General features: G+C 39.4%; 1 protein-coding gene across 13 annotated transcripts in view; it reads left to right on the top strand.

Moving 5' to 3' along the window:
* FAT3 (FAT atypical cadherin 3) overlaps positions 1 to 19,289 on the top strand; it is a 419,198-nt gene that overhangs the window by 264,671 nt on the left and 135,238 nt on the right. For all 13 annotated transcript variants that reach the window (XM_072032791.1, XM_072032790.1, XM_072032787.1 and 10 more), the window contains one exon: positions 16,822 to 16,883. In XM_072032791.1, the coding sequence (XP_071888892.1) occupies positions 16,822 to 16,883 (62 nt within the window). The remainder of the gene's footprint in view (positions 1 to 16,821; positions 16,884 to 19,289) is intronic.

The following is a 19,289-nucleotide window of genomic DNA, read 5'->3' as shown; positions in this document are numbered from 1 at the left end:
GTGCAGTGAATCTGTCTGTACTCCTGAACCTGGATCCTACCCTGGTCTGGGGCACCTGCACTAACCCCTGGCTTTGAGAGGGGCTGCAGTGGTGTGACTCAGGAATGCTTACTGACATTTAATCCATTTATTAAAAAGGCATTTAATCTTTCTTTTTATGCCTTCCTGCCTATGACTGACCAAGCAAAATTATTTTCAGGTGTAGTGTGTCTTAGTGAACTTTTAATGAACTGTTGCTCATTTCATTTTTTACTGAACTACTGTTTGCAATTTTCTTACTTTGCATTGTTGCCATTCTGCCTGGATTTAGTTCCACCTGCTCCTTACAAGCATTGCCTGTGGAAGAGAAACAGACACAGCAGGTTTGTGTGCCCCTGCGTGTGCACCACCACCACCATGCCTTGTGCAGCAGCGATCACAATCGTCTGGCTGTTAATGGTGCGCTCAGCTCTGGGTGTTGCTGTAGCCAAATATCAAATATCATAGCCCTTTGGAATCCTGATGGGATGTGAGTTTTGTTGTTGATGTGATTAGGTCTGTGCCTCTCCTGGCTCTGATGGAGCCTTGTCCCAGCTGCCAAGTGGTCTCTGGTCTCTGCTCCCAGTGCCTGCACACCTCTGTGATGCCCCAACTCGCTGGCTCCAAGCTGAATGCAGTATGTTGTACTAGTGTTAGCTTTGGGTTTTAAAGAAGCTGGCAGTGATTTCCTGCATTTTAAAAAAGTTTTAAATGCCTAATCCATTTGCCTGATTTCTCTGGGTTGGTTTTAATTTCACCAAGCACATCCTGGGGACCTACAACAGGTATAACCTGATCCCTTTGGATCCTACAGGACCAGTTTCTAGACGTAGCGCTGTGCTGTAAAAACAATGCTGCTAGTAAAATGAATAACTTGGTGAGTGAGAATGCCTAATTGATTCATCAAGGGTTGTACAGCATGAACACTAAAAGCATCGTCACACGATCCTGCTGTGAAATGCCACTCAGCCTCCTGCAGCAAATGCTCTGAATGTTTTAAGGAGGTACTGAATCTTACCCTTAAAAACACGTTTTTTCACTAGTGGTTTCTTCTTATTTGGAGATTGTCTGTCATATATTTGTATGATTTTTAGCCACACAGTCCACTTTTTATCCCAAAGAGGAATCTCAAAATTGATCTCATTCTTAAAACACAAACCTGAGAGACTGAAGATAAGAGTTACAAATGTGCTGCTGCTATGGTTTGCACCAGTCTTCAACACATTTTTAATTTCATAGCTAAGATTCCCTATCTGTAAAATGAGAGAAATCTGTTTAACCCGTAGAGCAGTTAACTCCAAACCTCACGCTGGCTTTTGATGCTGAATTCATTGACATTTATGGAGTACAATGTAATCTTTGTATGATAGATGTTAAAGAATATGATGTTGAGGTTCTTAGACTTTCCTGGATTTTATTCCCTTTTATTATTTCTGAGGTGCCTCTGAAAAACTATAAAGTCATTGAGGAATGAAATTTTATTTCCAACTTTACAAAGCATACAGAGAACTGTGGAAATTTTAGGTAACTTGGTGTTGTTTTGAGTTCTATGTCTGAGGCAGTGTTATTCCCTTTACTACTACTGGATAAAAAAAAAAAAAAAAAAAACACTGATCTGTAAATCAACCCTTTGATGCAATACAACTGCCAGAAACCAAAACTGCTCTGGCTCAAATGATAGGCACTTATTCTGGCTGACAACTTATACTTTTAATTGGAAGCTACAGCTTTTGAGATGAATTGGACAGGGTGAAATCATCACAGTCTTAGATGTAGACAATGACAGAAGCCAGTATGTTCAGTTCTCTTCACTGAGGCTTGTAACGCACACAGAAAGCTGCTGATCTTACTGGATTGCGATTGAAGATATTTGCCCTTCACTGAATGATGAGCTTGCAATCACATTTTGCTGGAATAGTTCTTTGTACAAACGAAACTTAAATCAGAAGGAAGTTCAATCTCATTTCTTACTCTGTGATCAAAACCTTCATGCTTGAGCACCTTGTGGAGAGGAACATTAGGCTCACATTTCCGTAATCTTATTTATTATTCAAGATTTGCTCCTGATAGCTTAAACTACTGGGGAAAGAAAAAAAAAAAAAAGAAAAGAAAAAAAAAAAGAAAGAAAGAAACAACACCCATCCAGCTTTAAAAATGAAAAAAAATGGTTCATTTTCACCACTTTGCAAAGCCTTTCATTGTAGAAGGGGAGCAAAGTAAGTAGAAAAGAACTGCATGCATCCAAAATCACCAAATCTTTCCACTTGTTCCCAGGGCTCGGACAACAATGCCTCTATGAAAATAGCTCTGAGGAGGACGAGCATGCTGGGTAATGAGATGCAAATGAGCACACCAAGCATCCCACTCTGCTTCAGAGCCTTTGTATCCAGTGGTGCAATAACAACTAGCTATTGAGTCATGATAGGTTAGTACAGAATAGATTTCACAACGTGTGTGTGTATTATCCTCATGCTTCTCCTCAGCTTCTGGTCAGCAGGATAGGGAAAAGTGGCATCTGCTTTATAGAGAAGCTGGTAGAAAAGTTGTCTAGACTAAAACTAGCTAAAATAAGAGTGCTACAGGTAAATGATACAAAATTCAGTCCAAGACCTTCTGCAGGGATGTTTTAGAAGGATGTTTTATTTTATTTAACCTATTCTGTAAGTTGGTTTTAGCTACTCATACTTTCATACTCAGGGCATGTGTCCAGTTGCTGTGGCCAAGATAAATTGCGTGCAAAGCTGAAATCCTTACTATGTCTCTTAGGTTCCTCCCAACTGACAATGAATTGAGTTTGGACAGGTCTTTTAAAGCATTTAGGGATTAACAGTTATCTTAGCATCAGAAGCTTGCTTTCTTCCATTCCTGTTAATCACGGCCTGTTGACTTCATCTCTCATCTTTGGTTTCTTTAGGGCCATCATCTGTCTTTCTCTTGGGATGACGGGATTTGTGTAGTCCTGTAACCTCGTTGCCCTCCTGTTATCAGACCACAGGTCTTCTGCTGACAAGTCATCAGTGCTGGGACCTTATCAGTGCTCTCTGCCCACATGTAAACAGCACATTCCTCACTTTACCAGTTTGCCCGCTGTCACTTACCTCCTTGGTTTATTGACAAGGACCTTTCTTTTAAGCCTGACTGCCATTTCTTCTAGTGCTTTCACACACATATGTTTCCATTCCTACTTAACCCATATCCATCTTAAATATTTCTGATAGGGATCTTTACAAGAGAGAGTCAGCTAAGGACGAAATTTGATTTACTCTGTTGGAAGGAAGAGAGAAGTGGCTTCAGTTGCTGCTTGGCCTCATGGTTCTGTCGTGTAGTGCCAGGAGCGCCTCAGAGCTCCATTAGCATGACCAGGAGAGAAGCACAGGTGAGGCCTCATTCAGCCCTCTTCTGGGTGGGTGAACAACATCATCTGTAGCCTTCAGAGGGTGAAGAAGTGGGATATGAAGACCTGTGTGCTAACTGAAAGTAGAAAGGAGAAGGTAGAACGTAGAAAGAAGATGGAGCCATAAAAGGAGTATATGGGCAGTGATAAAATACAATGAGCCTGGGCTTCAGACAGAAAATAAAATGCACGTGGTGGTTTTGTTCAGTAATATGTTGCAGCTCTGGTTGTGTTGGTGACACCCAGCCCTTGTTCCTCTGTCACCTGCCCCACCAAGACTTGCTCAGCACATTCTCACAGGATTGATGCATGCCCACATCCTCCCACTTCTGTGCACCTCCTAGTTCCTTCATCCCCTCTACACTCTCATCCCAGTCCCCTCAGGTTCTTCCTCAGTCACTCAATGAGCTATAAAGAAATCAGTGCCATTTTTAAAAGGCAGCCAGCAGGGTACGGTGCTTGGGGTGCTGCCGAGACCCCAGGCTGAGCAACTTGGGTCTGCTTGTCTTTCCTCTGATCCATCTGCCTGTACTTGTTGAAGGATCCCTCCTCTCATCTGGTGCCTAACTGAGAGCTCTTTGCAATCAACTGATTCTGCTGCTCTTCCTCGGCCAAAGATACACTGGTACTCAGGGCCCACTACATTGCCTCTCTGCTCTGACAGCTGCTCAGCAAAGCTGACGTACTGGCCTTATTTTGCAGAGAAAAGCAGTTGCTGCTTCTGTTCCTGTCTCACTGTGCATTTTTGGTATTTGTTATGTGCTGAGCCACTAAGTGGGGGTCAGAGATAATGCTACATTTCACCCGCTGATAATAATTTAAATAAATCCCTGCACAGAGGAGTTAAAAAAGAAAGCAGAGGATCCATTTCATTCTTTAACTAAATGATTTTCTTTACTTATTTATCAATAAATCTTGGAAAATGCTTAGTGAGATCTTTATGAGATTGTTAGTTAATAATAATATCTTACCCTTACACAACTGAGTTTTTCCTTTATTGATCACAAGGCACTTTACAGAGAATGATATCAATTATCCCAGTTTTATGGGATGGGAAACTGAAGCACAGACATCGAATGTCGCATGGAAAGTTACAGACAGAGGGTGAGCTGGAAACAAACAGGCATGTTTTTGTATGGTCTCTAGGCAGGAGACCACCTTGGGAAGGGCAGTGGATCTTAAGAGTGCTGAGATATACATAGGTCTATCTGCGAGTTGTATGTCATGAAACAAGGCCATATATCTTTTCTACGAGGCTTCTTTCTGCAGCTCTGCGTTCTTCATTTGGATTAGGAAGGTCACCTCGCCAATGAATCATACTTTATTGGAGATGAAGATGAGATTTACTTGACCTGCGGAATCTGCAGTTAGCACAAGGCGCTGCTTTCCCAGCATGGGGGCTTTGCTAAGCAGGAGACAATTGCTGGGAAAGAAGGATCAACGCCTTCCTTCTGAGTGCAGTTGGGAGAAACACAGGCGTGTTTTCCCATTGTCAAGAACAGCACTCATTGAGGGTGTGTGTGGAAAAACGCAAAATCATTTCTCTTTAAAAGGTAATGAGGGCGTCTTGATGAGGAGGAAGAACTGACAGCTGTGCCCTGCACACCTCCACACCTCCTCCACAACTGAGAAAAGCAAATACCAGGACTTCATCATGCTGTGACCTATGCATGTGTTATACAAAAGCGTACATTGGAGACTTGGTTGTTATTATTTTTGCCTGCCTTTGTTGTTATATCATAGCATGCCAAAGAAAGAGATTGAACAAGGCTCAACATGCAGGATGGGATGCGGAACATTTGCATAGCCCCTTTCTACTGAAAGTGGCACCACCTACCCCCACCTCCCATGTTATGTAAGTCTTCTTTCTTGCAAACAGTGAAATTAATTAGCATAAATTATAACTGGAGTCTAGTTAGGCTCTGTTGTCACTTTTGCAGAATTATGAGGCCTTTGTGCATAAAAAAATTAAAGAAAATTGTATAATGATTATGTGCGCTGGTTACTAAGCTAGCCACCAGTTATATATATTTATAGCTATTCCTGCAAGTAATAATTACATGCTAATTATAACCCAAATAGAATTCAGTAATTTCTCCCTGAAAATGAAAGCGATTCAGGGGGATGTTAAAATCTCTGCTGAGGCATCGTATTAGCAATTAGGTTTTTAGGCAGCACTGCATTTTTTAAGAGCAGAAAACAAAAGAAGATATGAATGCCATTTCTATTCTTATGGTTTCATTTAAGCTTAAATAAAGGACATGAACTTTAAAAACCCTGATCCCGCAAACAGTGAACTTCCATGCGAAGTGTTTTAGGAGAGCTAAGCCCCTGCATGACAGTCCCTCAAGGGCATTCTCTCAATTGTTTCACAGCACGACGGCCCTAACAGATGACTCAGGCAGCGATGCCACTGCGGAGAAATTGCCCATCAGTTGTGCTGGAGGAGCCAGCACAGCTTGGGCACTGTGTATTATCGGTCTTTGCATTTTAAAATTGTAGCTGTGGGTTGCAGACAGTGTGTGTGGTGGTGGCTCCACCACCCTGCCCTGAGGGGAGCCTTTTTGGGGTGGCAGAAGCACTGGCTGCAGCCCACCTGAGTTCAGGCACTGTTTATGGTCTAAAGTGGCCAGGATCAAGTGGTGATTGCAGGATGCCACAGGCAGCTTTGCAGACTGTGTCCTGCTGTCCAGAGCTGCTTGGGATTTGGCTTCTGCCCAGCCAAACCCAGTTCACTGACATCACTCTTTTAGCAAGTAAAATAACAATGATAATCTCCACTCCAGAAATGTGAAAGAAGCGGCACCTTACATTGAACTCAGGCAGCCAGTAACTTATCGAGTGGTATTATCAAATCTTGGAGTTGAACTGTACAATTGGCAGATAACAAATGAAATGTCCGTGATACAGAGCAGGCAGGCAGGAGCATGAAGAATAAGCCTTGTGGTCACAGTACTTTTCGTCTGACCTCTGTCATCTGCAAGGCTTTTGGACATATTTAGAGGAACAGTAACATTAAAAACATTGAAATACACTGAAAATAGGATGAAAGTGCTCATATGTTTACCAGAAATAAATCGTAGCAGCCTATCTTGATGTCACTGATAAGATAAACGATGTTCTAAGAAATGTTGTATGTGTCATCCACGTGGACTTCAGTAATGCATTTGATATGGTTGCCCCGCAGAATTTATGAGGCATGAGGACATGGAGATTAATAGGAGAGTTGATATGTGCATATGGGTCTGACTAAAGAGGAAGTAAAAGTGATGAGTCTTGAAAGAGGAATTTGCATGCTGAAGGGCACACATTAACAAATTATTTCCAAGTATTGGCTAGACAAATGATCTTGTTCGGTGTTTCTGTCAGGGATGCCTGCTTCAGAAGTGGGCGTTTTCTCCCAACCTGAATTCGCAGGGGCTGGGGAAGAAAGAAGGAAAGAATGAACACCTGAGGGTTCAAGGAGCAGAAATGGGATGAGATTCATTAACAGAGTAAAGGAAACACTGCACTGGGGGTCTAATAACAAGACTGCCTCTCTCTGCTCACAGTGCATCCACTGGAGGCACTCATTAGGCTGTTTCATGAGGCCTGTGGAGATGTTATCTGGAGCATGGTGTTTAGCCCCCATCCATCAGGTTAGGGGGGGGGAGAGCGTGCTAGAACTACAGTGCAAGAAGGGCACTGGAAAATTCATTAGGTGAGAGGAAGCCAAAGGAGCTCGGTCGGTTTAGTTGCAGCTGAAGGCAGAGCCAAGGAGAAAGCTGTGAGTGATCAGGGGTTTATGGCCTAGGTTTGATCCGGGGTCTATGGCCCAGGTTTGCCCTCTGGCCCTCTCAGTGCCAGAAAGCAAAAGAATAAATAGGTGTAAAGTGCCCAGAAATGCACTTGGTCTGGAAATCAGGGGGTTCTGATGAGAGCAGTCATGTTCCCAAACAGCCTTCCAGGAGCAATGTGGGAACAGAAAACCTGACCTCTTAGAGAGAAAAGAAGTATTTATGAGAATGTGTACCTGGTGGGTTTGCCTGCAGGAGGTGAAGTCTGTACTTGCTGACTTTTGAAGGGAAAAAGGGAAGCCCCTTTCAGTCCTCTGTTTCACAAGGCGGAACAGACTGTCACACCATAGTGTCATTTTAAATATAATTTAAGAAAAAAAAAAAGCCAAAAGCTACCTTTAACAGCGTACTCCAAGTTCTTCATTAAAGTAAATGTTTGCTTTGCATTTGCTTATGCAGAGTTTTGATATTTTCAGTGAAAAGCAAAGAGAAGTCTCACGAGAGACAGAAGGGTCAGCTAAAAAGGAATTAAAAGATTTTTCTTCAGCTCCTTCTTCACTTTTTTTTTTTTCAGACATAACTACGTGTTAGAAAACATAACTGTTTTTAAAAGCAATCGTTTTTTATACATAGCTTGTTTCAAAGAGGTCATTTCACTCATTGTCACCTCCGGAAAAACAATAAGGCAGCAGTCATTCACGTAATTGCACAGGCTTGCCTGCTGTGTTTTTTTTTTCTCTTGTTCAATGAAGTATCATTCATTTAGATCAGAATACAGCCTTCCTAAATTAGAGGTTTACATGTGTAATTATATAAAATGATATGTTTGTTTACATCTCCAAGTAAAATTTACATCATTTTCTATCATTTATCTTTGAAATTCAATTTCATTTTGTCGATCCCTAATTTATTGCAGGAGATGAATGTGCTGTTAGAGTGTTTACAACGCCTCTCACTGCCTGTGGGTAATAAAATTACCCTGGTTATTGCAATTCATTTCTGCATTTCTATGGTCAGGAATACTTGATAGTTTTACTTTCCTGAATTAGGTTGAAAATCCTGATGCTATTTGTTTTGGCTGCCTTGTTTTTTCTATCTAAAGTCCTAAATTTACTTTCATACTATCAAAGAGCAGTGGGACAGTTGACAGCTGATGGCTCTATTTCTGAACAGCTGTGTACTCTTCTCTGTGTTCAGGATATGTAGGCTGTATTCATACCTTTGTGTATACTGTTAATAAATATTTGAGATTTCTAGAAAACTCATCAGTAAACCCATACATTCCCATATGAATTTCTGCAAAATCAGCCTGAGGAAATGAGCAGCGTGTATAACCAGTTGCTGAATTTACAGAGCATTTTTGGAAAAGTAGTGTTTGCTTTAGCAATTCCTTTTGTCTGTTTAACTTGTTGGGTTAAAAGGCCCATGTTTTCAGCAAACAATCCCAAGGCATTTTTCTCCCCAAGCAAAGCTTTCAAGGGCAGCTTTACAGAAAGTTTCCTTTGATATCTTCATGTGCTTTTCCTTCTGTATTCTAGTTCTTTACAATGTTTGAGAAAGATTGGGAAGCACATCTACTTTGGACTGTGGCAAGATAGTGTCCGTGTTTTAGGATAAGCATCTAGTGAGGCACAATACCTCTGCAGAGAACCCTCTCTAATTTTATTATGTTTACTTCCATTTCAAAACTGATTTCTGTGAAGACGGAGATCAGTATCTTAATCAGGAGACAGTTTTCCCCAATAACCAGATATTAGAAAAGCTTCTAGCCAAGACCTTGGCTAACCCATCTACACCATGCCATGTTGATGTAATGGACAAGCCCTGAGATTTATGGTCCTGTGCAGGCCTAGCTCTTCTGGGAGAAGACTCCAACACCATAAATGAAGATGTAAAGCATGTTCTGCTATGACTTGTAGCTAGGCAGTATGTTCCGAGGCAAACAGTATGTTCACCGGTTTTATAAATAGGCATGGCAAAAGAAAAAAAAAAAAGTGATTTAATAATGAACTGTAAAGCATGCAGTAAATTGTATCCAGTTAGAATTTCTGGGGAAGGGGAGGAAGTTGCTTTCCTACTCATCTTTGTATCTCTATGAGATACTCAGTCATTGGCTTAAAACTGAGGAGCATATTGGGCTTCTTTTACTTCAGCCTGCTTGTTACCTGTTACATACTTTTTCATATCTCATCTAAATCAAGTTTGGAAATGAGATATTAATAAAGGAGTTCTTTAAATTTTCATTTTCAAAAAATGTATGCTTTATGCCATAAAATTTGCAGTATTTCCAAAGACAGCAGTAAAATATGCTGTCTTTCCATAGCAGGTTCTGTTATCTTTTAAGCACTACTTCAGGACACAGCTCAGGTAAGGTTATCCATCTACAGGTTGAATGAAAATAATTTAATTTCCTAAGGAGAAGGCTATTGAACTCTCCTTGGCTTCATAGCCATATTAGGGAAATTCAATCTGTGTTAGAAAATAGCCTGTGGCAAACTGATTTTTGGTCCCGAAGTGCCACGGTATTGAAAAATATGTGAATTTCTTCTAAGCCAAAGGTCAGTTTAGTTCAGGATCACACCTGCAGCCGTGAGCCGGTCTGGACGCATAGAGAATAAACATCAGAAGAAGCAAACGTAGCAATGTTTCCCTCTGTGCACTGTTCAAGTGATTCAATGCTTAGAAGTTTCCTCTGCCATAGGCTTTGTGTATAACTGACCTTGGTGAATTTTTCTTCGGTGACTCTCTTAAGTCCAGGGATTAATTTGTTTCTGACACAAAGGTTTCAAACAACCAATATATATTGAAAGAATGAACATTGGTAAACCTCAGAGCTAATATACCTCTGTAAATAAGTATATTTTAGGATAATTTTTAACATTCACTCATTGTGTATGTTACATGGTATGCATACCATATGTATGCTAAAATATTCAACTGTATATACAATGCATATATATGTATTTGTATAATGTTGTCTATCTCCTTAAGCACACAAGACACATAAGGATTTCTCATGAGACTCTACTTGGAGTGCCGTGCTCAGGCCACAGCACAAGAAGGACATTGACTTGTTGGAGTGTTGGAGTAGGTCCAGAGCAGGGCCACAAGGATGATCAAGGGGCTGGAGCACCTCTCCTATGAAGACAGGACGAGAGAGCTGGGGTTGTTCAGCCTTCAGAAGAGAAGGCTCTGGGGATATCTGCCAGTATCTAGGGGCCTACAGGAAAGCTGGGGAGGGACTCTTTGTCAGGGTGTGCAGTGATAGGGCAAGGGGGAATGGCTTTAAACTAAAAGAGGGAAGGTTTAGATTCAATATTAGGAATAAATTCTTCACTCAGAGGGTGGTGAGGCCCTGGCACAGATTGCCCAGAGAAGCTGTGGATGCCCCATCCCTGGAGGTGCTCAAGGCCAGGCTGGATGGGGCTTTGGGCAACCTGGGCTGGTGGGAGGTGTCCCTGCCCATGGCAGGGGGTTGGAGCTGGGTGGGCTTTAAGGTCCCTTCCAACCCAAACCATTCTGTGGCTTTATGATTCTATGATTCATTTGTATGAGTACGCTTCTTTGACAGAAGAGAGCTAACTGAAGGCAGAACATGGATTATTCAGTTGGAAAATCCCAATTGGCAATTGGCCACTATAATTAAAGCATTGAAATCTGAATTAGCAAACAGGTTTGCAGCTCTCCACATGCCATCACCATTTCAGTCTCCAAGAGCGATTGTGAGTGCCTCGAATTTTCCAGAAGAGAAAACAAAATGTTCTGGAGATGTGTTTGAGTCATTGCCGTGTTGGTGAGCAACGCCTACCCAGCTCATCCATGCTGCTCTTAGATAGAGTCGTCAGATGCCTGTTTGTCTGGGAAGGTGCAAAAGGTTATAGACAATGTAATTGTGTCTTTCTCAGTTCCAGCCAGTTTGTATCCCTCGGTCTGCCCTGCTGCCCAGGATGCCCCTCTCATTTTTCTTCATTATGGTGCTCATCACACTGATGTTTCAGTTCTTATCTGCCATAATAAACCTATTATTCCAGGAGTTTGAGCAGTTCATAGTGAAGGTTAGAGAAAGTAATTGGTGAAATGTCTAGACATGCTGGCCTGTATAACTGTTAAGAAAATAAAGAAATGCTTAACTTTTCCAGCATATAAATTAAATCTTACGTACATAGTCTGCACTGTCTGACTAGTTGATAGTTTATGGACTTGATAAAATAGTGTTGCCTATTAAATACAGGATCCTCGGATAACAATATTTGGACTAGTGAAGTTTTGGCATTATTTCCACCAGCTTTAGTTGTCACCTTCACTTTGATCAGCATCAAGTGCTCAAGGCCAGGTTGGATAGGGTTTTGGTCTAGTGGGAGGTGTCCCTGCCCATGGCAGGGGGGTTGGAACTTGATGGTCCCTAAGGTCCCTTCCAACCCAAACCATTCTATAATTGCATAAAATTTGACAAATCACTAAGATTCTGACCCTGCTTGCATATTACCTTGTATTTCTTGGCAAGTTAATAACAAAAATTACAATAAACTTAAGTATCTGTTTTAGCTGCAGACCATCGCTTACATTTTTAGTACTGTCCAATAGAAATTACGATACAGATTGGCAAAAATGGTAGAATTTAAATTAAATTTTGGAGCTATGGTTGGATTTAATAGTAGTATCACAGCCTTCTGAGGAAGGAATAATTTGGATATACAAATATGCATTTTGAAGTGAAAGATGTTGGCCTTAAATTACATTTGATTCTAAATTTGTTTTCCTTGCTTTGTTTATGTTAAATAAACTAATAATTTTGTGCCTTTTTTCATGTATTCTTGACTAAAAAATGCAAAGATTACAGTCATTTAAGCAAATTCTTAGCTAGCATAAATTTGCAGAGCTGCTTTGATTGCAGTGAAATTGCACTAGATTGAGCCTACTACCTGCATATCATCAGAAAGCAATGAATGCTGTGGGATATTACTCAGATAGAGACATTTGGCTTAGCCACATCTTTAAGCATCCAAGCAGAACTACGGTTAAAAAAAAAAAAAAAAAAAAAAACCACACACAAAAAAAAAAACAATATCTCACAAAAGACTCAGTTTTAGACATAACATCATGCCACTTCTGAATAATAAAACATATAGACTCAATAGAACCTACAAGCTGCTGCTCCTCTTTAAGGTTTGCTGGCTTTATTATTAATAAAGATACTTTTTTATAAAAATAATTCTAAAGAATTCATCATACTATTGAATTCATAACTATTCCTGACTTTATGTCTTCATTCTGCATATATATGAACATACATGTGCATGCCTCCACAGACACACATATCTGCAATTCTAAGACATGATGATCAAGTTATCATTTAGTAATAAGTTAAATTTCCTCATTTGCTCACTAGAAACATCATGCTTCACTCATTTCAAATGCAAAGTTAACTCATATAGATTTTAATCTTTCAGTGAATGTTTTATTTTTTTCACCTTGCATTTGCAGTGCACTTAAAGCATTTTGCCAAGCATCAGTGCTAAGTGTTGTTTAAATGTCTTGAGCACATGTCTGAGCCCTAATAACTGCTGATTCGTTTCCAAGATGATGCATTGGCTGAAAATTGGGTAGGCTGATGTATTGGTGAAAGTGTCAGGATTTCTTAGTGTTGGTCCTGTTCTTTTCTCTGCATTGCTATGGCTGTACCTAAGCTGTGAGCAGGCCTGCCTTCTTGCTCACACCACTTCTTCAGTTCTCTCATGGAGGTTATAAGGCAGTGTGGTGAAGGACAGTGGAATTTATTCTCCATCCACAGGCTGAGTTTCCTTTTTGAGGGAAAGGTTGCAGAAAAGGATGATAGCCCTATCTAGTGTAGAGTGAGGGGCTGGAAGGATGTTCTGCAGTCAGTGTTAGCTGGGAATTGTGTCCTGCAAGCCAAAGGGACATATTCTGCAGGGCGAACTTATCCATCTTCCATCATTTCCAAACTCTGTAACAGGAGAAGAGTAACAGTTCATTTATTTAGGATAGGAGAAGTGCTCCAGTATCAAAAGTAAGAGGTTTTGTAGAAAAGCAAATTATATAAGAACAGTTATCTCCAGGCTGAAACACCAGATCAAGCAATGTTTTGGAGTTTGACAAAATGGCTGTTATATGGCCAGGATGCACAGAGAGTTTTAAGGCAGAAAACTGTCCAGTTTTTCTCTTAAATGTCGTGGCTGTTCTTCAATAATCATCACAGTTATTAGTATCTCCTGGACCTATCAGGACCACAGTGTTTCACTGGAAATTTGAGGGGAACCATCTGAGAGGTGTGGTATGGTTTCTGAAGTTTATTATGTGTTTTGCTATTTTGTGATAAATGCCTGCTATATTTCCCAGCTGGCTTTGGACAGTTGACCAGATGGTGTGTCTAGAAGAGCTATGGCACAGATTGAAGATGGGGAAAAAAAGGAATGGTCATTTTTCATCATTGTCCCCTTGTGATTTTATATCATAACCTGCAGTACATCCTAACTTCATTTCCTTGGGCTTATTTTTCTCTGTGAGTTATTTTCTTTAGATAATGTCTTCATATCATAACAGAGTATGACGATTTAATCCAGTTAGAGAAGAACTAAAGTTGGGATATATTCCCTTGTGAAAAAACAAGTTTCTCTCAGTTGCCCCTGGATCTGTAAAAGAAAGTTGTACATCCTGCTAAATATTACTTTTATTATGAATTTGTGGCATGGGGTAATGAATACAGAAGGGACACAGCAATGTTCTCATAAAACTCATGAAGAAACTGGTGTGGTAAAGCTATGGGTAGTCTTAGAATTGCCTGAAATACAGTTTTATAATACGAAAGGACCAAATTCTTATCTGTATCAATACATGACCACAATTAAATAAGTATTAACAAATAGCTATTATTTTATGGCTTTAAACACCACTGTTGTGTAGAAGGATCTACGAGTGACTTCAAGAACGTCTGTGGAGCAGTCCAGAGACTGCAATGGGGCCACCAAGAGCATCAGATGGGAGAATCCTCCAGAGTACAGGAACCAAAACTAGAGACTCCTCTGCAAATGACCAGTTTGTTATAACAACCTAATGAATCTGCCTGTAACTGGTAGTTGTATGTAGAGCTTGTATGTAGGGTTAATACATATGCAAGAGTACAGCAGAAGCAATGAGTTGTGCTAGCACCATTCTTCAGGATCAGGTTTGCAGAACTGCTTGTGGTGGTATCCTGTGTTGTAGAGCTCTGTATTTGTGCTGCCTGACACTCATCAAAGACAACTGCATTTTAGTATTCAGTCCAAGGTTTTGTTGTTTCTGTTTAATTGGCCTGGTTATCTGTCCTTTAGGTCTGGCTGCTAAGTCTCGTTACTACATCTGTTAAGATCTGCTAATTTTAAAATATATGCACTTTTGTTGTAGAGACTTGCCATATGTTCATACACCTCTTTTAGAAGTAAATCCTGTTCTGCAGGCGCTCTGACCGTTATGGCAATCCAAAAGGCTCTAGACTGAAAAAAAAAAAAAAAAAAGAAAAGAAAAAAAAAAGAAAACAAAGAAAAATCCCAATCCTATAATGGTAACAGCAATTCTGTGAGACTGTTTTAGTTCTACCAGTGAAAGACAAGTACTATAAATTCTGACAGTTAGTGATGCTCAGTGTCAGATGTTAGCTCTTGGTCTTCAAAACAAATGTGAAATCCTTTGCCTGAAGGAGATGATAAGGACAGAGAGCTTCTATGATTTAAAGCATTGCTTGGGCATTCGGTAGTTTTTGTTTGTGTTTTTTTTTTTGTTTTTTGGAGGGGGGAGAGGCTGGATGTTAACTAATATTCAACATACTAAGTACCCTAAACGTTTCTTGTTTAAAAGGAAGGTAGATGTAGTTCATAGTGGCATATTAAGGAGGAAAAAAATGGAAGATGGTATAAAAATGGTCATATTGCTTACTGTGGTTAGGTCATGATAAATGTCCCTAGTGACCATGCATGGGACAAAGAAGATTATTTCACAATTGTATTCTTTCGTTTATCCAATTATTGAGGCTAAGCTTCTTTTATAACTAAGAACTTCTTCCTTGTATCTTTGCATTCTCTCTAGACATGGGGGATCTTGTGTGAATGACACCAATTTGTCATCCGTTCTGTCATGTCTGTTAAAACTCATGCAGTGAGTAGAAGTCTCCCATATGGTGTAACTGTTTTGAATACTTACAATTGCTCAATGCAGGAAATACCAGTTGTTTCGCTTTTTCAGCCTTTTGCCAGCACCTTGTTCTTCCATGTAATAATATTACAGAGATTGTTGTCACAACCCACTCTGGTGTCTTTGACCTCCCCTTGGATGTCACTTCTGTGTTCTAGTAGATCTCATTAGGAGCCTGAAATATTGGAGGCAGGATAGACTTTCCTTTCCATTACTTCAAGAAACGTTTCACCTTTTTTTCACTGTGTTTTTTACCCCCCTTTCTGACCAAAACAGATGAAGTGATCCTCTAGGCAGAAGGTGACAATGTATGAGGAGCAGTAGCTGTAGAAGCCTTCTGGGGCTAGAGGCGTTATGTAGATGTAAGAGGTTGTTGCAACTCTTTTCTGAAGAATTCAGGGTCATCATGGATATGTGTTTAGATGATTATCTAATCTAACTAAATAACTAAACCTTATAGGGAATCCATGAAATATTTATCTTCCTTGGTAGTCTTACAGAGGAGGAATTCTTGAGAGCAACTTTGTCCACTGGCATTGTATCCAGAAACTTACATACCTCTAGGAAAACTTGGTCCCTTTACTCTTGTCAGAATCTATCATGAAATAGACAAACAATTCATTTCCCTATCCAAAGAAACACTTTGTAGGAGGGAAAACTCAAGTGTAACCTTTAAATCTTTACCAAAAAAAAAGTAAAAAAATAGTTGTATTCATAGAACAGTATGCATTACTTTTCTTGAGGGAACTTTGGAAGTTCTTAATTTTCTTTACTTGGTATAAATCTCACAAGAGGTTAATCAATTGTGAAAATGCATTGCTTTAAAAGAAAAGATATCTTGATCATCCTCATGTAAAAGGGTACTTTATTTTAAAGACTCAATTTGAGCAAGGAACAAATTGATGAAATTGTGGTACAAAACCTTTAATGCATTAGAATGATTACATTTGGAAATCATTATGTATACAAGTAGTTATTACAGAAATAACCTTCTTTGTCAAGTATTCTTGGCATGGAAGTAATCAGCATCCTATCCCATTAGTTGTTTGAGAACTCTGAAATCTTTAATGAGTTTTTTTACGGAAGGATTTCAGTCAAATGCAAATGATTCATTGAAGCACTTAATCATAAGACAAATAGTGATTCTTTAGTAAGGTGTTTTATTCAGTGTAATAAATGTAGCATGTTAAGTGTAGATACACAGCTAACTGTTTTTCAGTTACTTTTCTCACAGCTATTTTCTTTTAAGATTTATTGTTAGTCAGAAAGTCATAATGGCTGTGCTGCAAAAGAAAAGGCTTGACAGATGTCAAGAAATCTGTGTCTGATATAGCTTCAAATAGATTTTTTCCTTTTGAGTGTTTGAAAAATGAATTTGTTTCTTCTGGTCGATAGAGACATATATTTTTCAACGGGTATTGACAATCAAATATCATCCTCTTTTCACAGGTCTGATTACAACAACGTCAAGAAAATTGGATCGGGAACAGCAAGCAGAGCATTTTTTGGAGGTAAGATTAAGTGGAAAATATATGTTAAAAGGTTAACTGATTTTTGTAGTTTAAAATAACTTCTTCCTATGCCAGGAGAGTGGAATTCTCCCTTCTCTCAGTGTTTGACAGACACACACAAAGATGTGTGCCTGATTATATGGCAGTAATAATACATCTTGCAATTCACAAGCTCAGGAAAAAAATGAACAAATATGAACAACATTTGTTTTCCACCTCAAATCTGCTTCACTTACTTCTTTTATTGTAGCTTTTACATTTTATTTTTAACAGAACTGTAGAATATTCCAGAGGAAAATACTTTTTCTAAAATTTGTGGCATCACCCCAACCCTGGCAAGATTTGCATAGGCACTACTTCATACACCCTGCGTAGTCTGCAATTTGTGTACCAAACTGTTTCCAGGCCCTGAAGTGAAAAGTTTAAAATGTGAATCTCAAGTCTAAGATTCAGAATATTTTTTTGGATGAAAGCCAACTTTGACCTTTCTCACTTTCACTGCATCATCAGAATCAATGTATAATTTCTTAATTTTGTTTATTGGCACTACCAATGACAATTTTCAAGTAAAAAAAAAAATGTTCTCTAAGCATCAACCATATTCTTGGTCTAATCTTAACAGAAAGTTTCTCTTTATAAATAGCTCACATGTTGGATATAGAGTGATATATTTGTATGCTAGTGGTATTACTACATGTGTTTTCTTCAGCATTGCTGTATACCACAGTGTGTGTTTTTTTTTTTCCTTTGGGTAGAAGGTCCATGACTTTTTTTTTTTTAATCAATCTGTGAAATAAGAAATTTGTGATTCATAGTGGTGCAAATGAAATAAAGCTATATTGTCCCAAACAATCAATCATTCCTACTATATATTTTAGGAAATACTCTTCAAATCCATACAAGTTAAAAAACATCCAGACAAAATAGTTCCCAATGCAATCACTGTTTGGCAGTAAAATGCAGTAAAATGTACGTTTATCTATTCTATGGTTATTTTAGTTTGTTATAAATCCAATATTATTTTTGTGTAATGGAGAACACAAAAGTGAAGGGTTAATTTACTACTGTACATGGCTTTTTTTTTTCCTTGATAATACACTGTAGATTCCCACACATTCCAGGCCATAAATAAATGGAAGGAATAAAAGGATTTTGCCCTTTTTAGGATTTATTACACTAGAAACTGTTAAGTAATCATGTGTTCAAATAACTGCAAGCTTTCCAGTTTATACTGTTAGAGAAGATCGTAAACTGAATGAAATTAGCATTGATTTTGAAATATATCTATTGATGAAAATCTTAGGTCTATAAGTCTCTTTCGCATTCATGTGCCTCCCTAAGAGCTCTGTGAAACATGCCAAAATCACACTTGCCAGAGGATTCCCATAGCGATGGGAAAGTGTTACTATTAATAACAAAATAAAATAAAATAAAATAAAATAAATATAAGAATGAAGCTGTAGTTGACAATATAATACAGGCTAATGTATTCTTTCCTCTGTTTTTTGTCTCATCTGAAAAAAATAATGGTGTATAATATTCTGAAGACTGAAGACACAGCAGAAGGAAAGTAAAGTCATAGGTTGCTCCTAGACTTCCAAATGGGGAGCAGTAGAATGGGGAGCAGTAGAATGAAACGGAGGGCAGGCTGTAGAGCAGAGAAACTCCTGAACGTGGAGGTTTGTGACAGTCTCCTGGAGAAGCAGGGATGGGACCACATTTTTGTAAAGCCAAACTGGGAATGCTGTGTAAGAAAGGGAACCAGGCAGTGGTGGAGACACAACCTTGATGGCCAAATGGATCTTTTGAGCTGCTAATGAAACGTCTTGGAAGTTGAGTTCCCTGGGATTAGAGCAAACGCGCTGCTGGAGATTCAGAGCTGGGCAGCCGAGGTGTGTGCATTCTTGTGGCACTCTCAAAACACATTTTATAAAATGCCTGGCTCTGGCTCTGTGTAATTAACCCCCTGGGTAGGCTTTAATTGCCAAGACAACCGCAGTCTCCCAGTAGTACAGTATTTCCCTTTCAGCTTCATTTCATACCCTCCTTCCAGTAGTCTGTCTGCTCTATAAGACAGCAAATGTGGTTCCCTTTGAAAAGCTCTGATAGGGCTTGACCTGACAACCCCTGGTCCCTTATGCCCAGTGCATGTGCAAGGCATTGACAGACCTTTTCTGGATACAACTTGCTAATTATCTTTAATAAGCCTGTGTGTTTTTTTCCCACTTGAATTTGACAGGGATGCTATACTACACTGGCCAGTATTTACTGAGCAGATTCCATTAGTGACAGCATTTCCACTTCATTGCAGAAGTTATTTGGAAAATTAGGTCAAATAACATGGGAGATGTTAGCCCTTATAATTCTGTCTAGTGCCTTGCTCATCTCCAGGTGATGGCATAGGGG

The sequence above is a fragment of the Anas platyrhynchos genome, chromosome 1 (assembly GCF_047663525.1).
Source record: "Anas platyrhynchos isolate ZD024472 breed Pekin duck chromosome 1, IASCAAS_PekinDuck_T2T, whole genome shotgun sequence".
Classification (NCBI taxonomy): Eukaryota; Metazoa; Chordata; class Aves; order Anseriformes; family Anatidae; genus Anas; species Anas platyrhynchos.
Note: the sequence above shows the minus strand (reverse complement) of the source record. Positions and strands in the feature narration are given on the sequence as shown.